The sequence below is a fragment of the Arachis ipaensis genome, chromosome B02 (genome assembly GCF_000816755.2).
Source record: "Arachis ipaensis cultivar K30076 chromosome B02, Araip1.1, whole genome shotgun sequence".
Taxonomy (NCBI): domain Eukaryota; kingdom Viridiplantae; phylum Streptophyta; class Magnoliopsida; order Fabales; family Fabaceae; genus Arachis; species Arachis ipaensis.
The window spans coordinates 101,099,959-101,104,260 of record NC_029786.2 but is presented as its reverse complement, the minus strand read 5'-3'; the positions used below and the strand labels follow the sequence as shown (position 1 = coordinate 101,104,260).

Genomic DNA, 4,302 nt, shown 5'->3' with positions numbered 1-4,302 from the left:
ATATTAAAATTATGTTCCAAAAATCTACCGTTGGATTTTGATAAATTCCAAAAAAAATAATTAGACAAAAAAATAGTCTATACAAAAATTTAAATAAATTCAAAAAGAGTTTATCTCTTGTTTGAGATGGCGTATTAAAATTTAAAAATATAAGCATTTATGTATTTCTTTCAATTAACTTAAAGTTTTGGGAGAAATAGTTATGTGACTAATAAATATATATTCAGCACAACATTCTACAAATTACGTTTTTTGGATTAGCTTCTTCAACCCTAGAGACAACTCAAACTCAATGTATAGTTCGATGGTGGATTTTGTGATCGACCTTTGTGATAAATTGAAAAATTTTTTTGCATGCTTATTTTATCAGTAATTACCTCGTTTAGAATTGCATTTCACCAAATACTAATGTATGATACCTATACAAAACACTTATTATTCTCTTTAATATTTGAGATTCTATCCTTTCAGAAATTACTCCTTTAAATTCCTCAAATAATATTGTAACAAAAATAACAGAATCACATAAACTTTTATATATATCTTCAAGTGTTTGGAGTAAAATTTGACTATTTTATTATACTCTTAAACGGTAAAACTAATTCTATCATTCATTTTTTACTCTCATGAACTCTTATTTTTCTAGAGAAAACTCAAAGAAGAAGAACGACCAGCTGGGAAAAGAAAAATGAAAAACTGAGAAGAAAAAAATAGATGCACTACAATAAAACAGTTTATTGTCACGCTTTTAAAGTATGCCAAAAAGTGAGAAAAAGCGTAGTGACAGTTTTTTGCCACACTTTTGAGCTATCGGCACATTTTTAAAGGGTCACATCCGCAAGCGTTTCGATTGCTCAATTGCCATGCTTTTATCTATTGGCACGCTTAAAAGTGTGGCCATATGTACAACTCTATAGTCATGCTTTTAAAACGTGCTGAAAAGTGGACATATAACCACACTTTTGGAAACATGCTCATTGGTTTGGTTTTGTTTACGCTTTGAAAGTGTGCCAATAGGGAACATACAACCACACTTTCTTAAACATACCTATATGTAAACATATTGTCACGTTTTTAAAGCGTGACTATATCCTTATCAAATTAAAAAAAATCTGGTATATATGTGTTTTTACATGTACTCTAATATGCTCCAAAAGCAATAAAAAACATTGAAACTGTGAATATCATTTAAAAAAAATTAATCGATAAAAATTAGTATTACATTAGTGAAATTCAAATTAAATTAGCCATATCAAGGTAATAAGATGAAAGACTTAAAAGAAAAAGTATATCTAATTTTCTATAGTAGCCTAGCAAGAGCATGGAATAGGCAACAAAATATTAAAAATTAAATCATTGAAAACTACATGACCTGGTTGGCCATCACTTCTAGTCTACATTATCAGAATCACCTGCAAGATCATAACTAGGGTTACTTGCTTCTGCTGTGGTTGTTTCATCAACTCTTCTACCAAGAACACGGCATGGAGGAAGGATAATGGAGATTGGCAGCGCGAAGGGAATGCAAAAGGAGAAACAGAGGGTTACGGAAGAGGGTAATTATTGGAGAGACAGCAACGTTTGAGGGAAGAGCGACAATTGAGCCATAGAAAGAGGAGCGACGGTTGAGGGCTTACGAGAGAGAGTGAGCACAACGGAGAATTTGCGAGAGAGAAAGTGAGCGCCGAGACAGAAGGAGCGTTGACAGAGGGAGTGTTGACGGAGGGAGCACCGAATGAGAGGTTGTGAGAGAGGGTTACCCAATGAATTCTGTGTTTCGCGATGAAGAGGATTGGAGGGATTAGACGAGCGATAAAGAGGGTTGGAAGCGCGATGAATATGGTTGGAAGAATAAAACTCTAGTATTAGGGTTTTCTCAGTAGCTACTAGCTAGTTTAATGAGTAGAAAAGAGTGAATAATAGTGAACTATTTTTCTCAGTAGTTTAACGTAACCCTATTGGCACGCTTTAAAAACAGCAGCGTAACATAACTTTATTGACACAGTTTAAAGTGTGCCTGTTGCTTTCTATGGTCACGCTTTAATAAGCGTGACATCAAAGTGTGCATGTTGCTCTCTCTGGTCACGCTTTGATAAGCATGGCATCAAAAAGCGTAGCTAAATCTCTAATTAACTGCCAACTTCATAAAAGTGTGGTCATTAACCCTTTTTTGACCACGCTTTTTAAGCGTGACAAAAAAATCGTAATCAAATCTCTAATCAATCGCCACCCGCATAAAAGCATAGTCATTGACTCATTTCGGTCACGCTTTTGAAAAGAAAAAGCATGTCAAATCTCTAATCAATTGCCACTCTTATAAAAGCGTGGTTATTGATCCCCTTTTGGCCACGTTTTTAAAGCGTGACAAAAAAAAGTGGCGAGGGACTTTTTTGGAGTAACGAAGAAAAATAACAATTTCAGAAGAAGTAAGAGACACTGGTTATTTAAATTAGAGTAAAGTGACAATTAGATCCTCGAAGATGTTAACTTTGGACTAATTTGTCCTTAAAAAAAGTACCAATTAAGTCCTCTAAGATAGTAAACAGTGGACATGTATGTCCTTCTGTCAATAAATAGTGTGAAACGAAACTAAATTGTCAATATATTTCGTTATTTGCAGTGGTGCATGTCTTATTACTATCACATGAGCAAAAAAATGATGTAATTTTGGACATTAAAGCATTTATTATTTTTTGAGTTTTCATATATCTTTTATCAATTTCTCTCTATTTATCATAAATCCTATCAAAATAAGTGAAATTTCGCTCCAAAATTTGTTATTTACACTACTATCTTTCATAGTAGACATGTCAGAATAATTATCTGCATTACCGTTAGGTTTTAGTTGATGAATTGATAGAAGGACCTCATGTGTCTACCGTTTGCTATTCTGGAAGACCAAATCGATACTTTTTTTTAGGGACTAATTTATCTGAAGTTAAAATCTTCGGAACCTAATTGTTACTTTAGTCTTTAAATTATTATTATTATTGAAAACGGCCTTATCGTCTTACAAAGCGGCCACGTTTTGTTTTTAGTCTTTTACTGAATTTTTTCCTTAACGAATTTAAAAATCGTCCCCTGCATTTTGTTTTATGCACTTAATTTGTTGGGCATGTAACCCTCAACAAGAGGCATATGCATGTTCCATATATATACATAGACTAGCCAGAGCAAAATATATCTAAAATCCCATAATCATGGACTATATATTACTTCTTTTATTTTTCTTTATGTGGCTAAGCATTCATACTCTCATCTCCAAATTAGTAATCAAAACTTCAAAATCCCTTAAACTTCCACCGGGTCCTAACCCTTTTCCAATCATAGGAAACATCTTAGAACTCGGAAAACACCCTCACAAATCACTCACTAAGCTTTCTCAAATTTATGGACCCATAATGACTCTTAAGCTTGGTAACTTAACCACCATTGTTATTTCATCTCCACAATTAGCCAAAGAAGTGCTCCATAAAAATGACCAAAATTTCTCTTATAGAACTGTTCCGGATACCGTTAAAGCTCATGACCATCACATATATTCGGTGGGATGGATGCAACCTTCATCTCAATGGAGAATACTTAGAAAAATTTGTGCTACCAAAGTGTTCTCTTCACAACAACTTGATTCCACACAAGTTGTTCGTCAAAGGAAAGTCAAAGAATTGATTGATTTTGTGAAGAAAAAAAGTGAGACGTGCGAAGTTTTGAATATTAGTGAGGCTATTTTTACAACCGTGTTGAATTCGATATCAAATACTTTATTTTCCATAGATGTGGTCCAATTTGGTTCTTCTAAGTCTCAAGAATTCAAAGACATCTTTTGTGGTATCACCGAAGAAGCTGGAAAGCCTAATGTTGTGGATTACTTCCCAATCTTTCGCAAGATTGATCCACAAGGTGCACATGCTAGAATGACCAAATATTACAAGAAGATGATTAATTTTTTGGATGGTATTGTAGAAGAAAGATTGAGACTATTAAAGGGTCTAGAAATGGACACCAAGGAATATAAAGATGTGTTAGATTATGTGTTAGAAGTGATGTTGGAGGACAATTCTCAAATCAATCGTATCCATGTCTTGCATTTACTTGTGGTGAGTATCGGCCCCTGCCTTAACTATTTCATTTTGTTAGTTTTCTTTTTAAGAGTGCTAATTTTTTAAAGTAAAAGGTGAACTTTATTTTTAATTATGAAAAACAAAATACATTATTGATGATTATTGCCTTTAATTACTTTTTCTTTGTAATTAGTGCTTTTAATTATTGTTTGTGTTTATTTTTAACAAGGAGTAAATGCTG

The 4,302-nt window shown here is 33.2% G+C and overlaps 1 protein-coding gene across 1 annotated transcript in view; it reads left to right on the top strand.

The window, feature by feature from the left end:
• The window catches only part of LOC107628552 (geraniol 8-hydroxylase-like), a 3,412-nt gene continuing 2,297 nt past the window's right edge, over nt 3,188-4,302 (top strand). Inside the window, exon 1 of the mRNA XM_016331189.2 lies at nt 3,188-4,097. Coding sequence (XP_016186675.1) covers nt 3,201-4,097 — 897 coding nt within the window. The 5' untranslated portion in view covers nt 3,188-3,200. The remainder of the gene's footprint in view (nt 4,098-4,302) is intronic.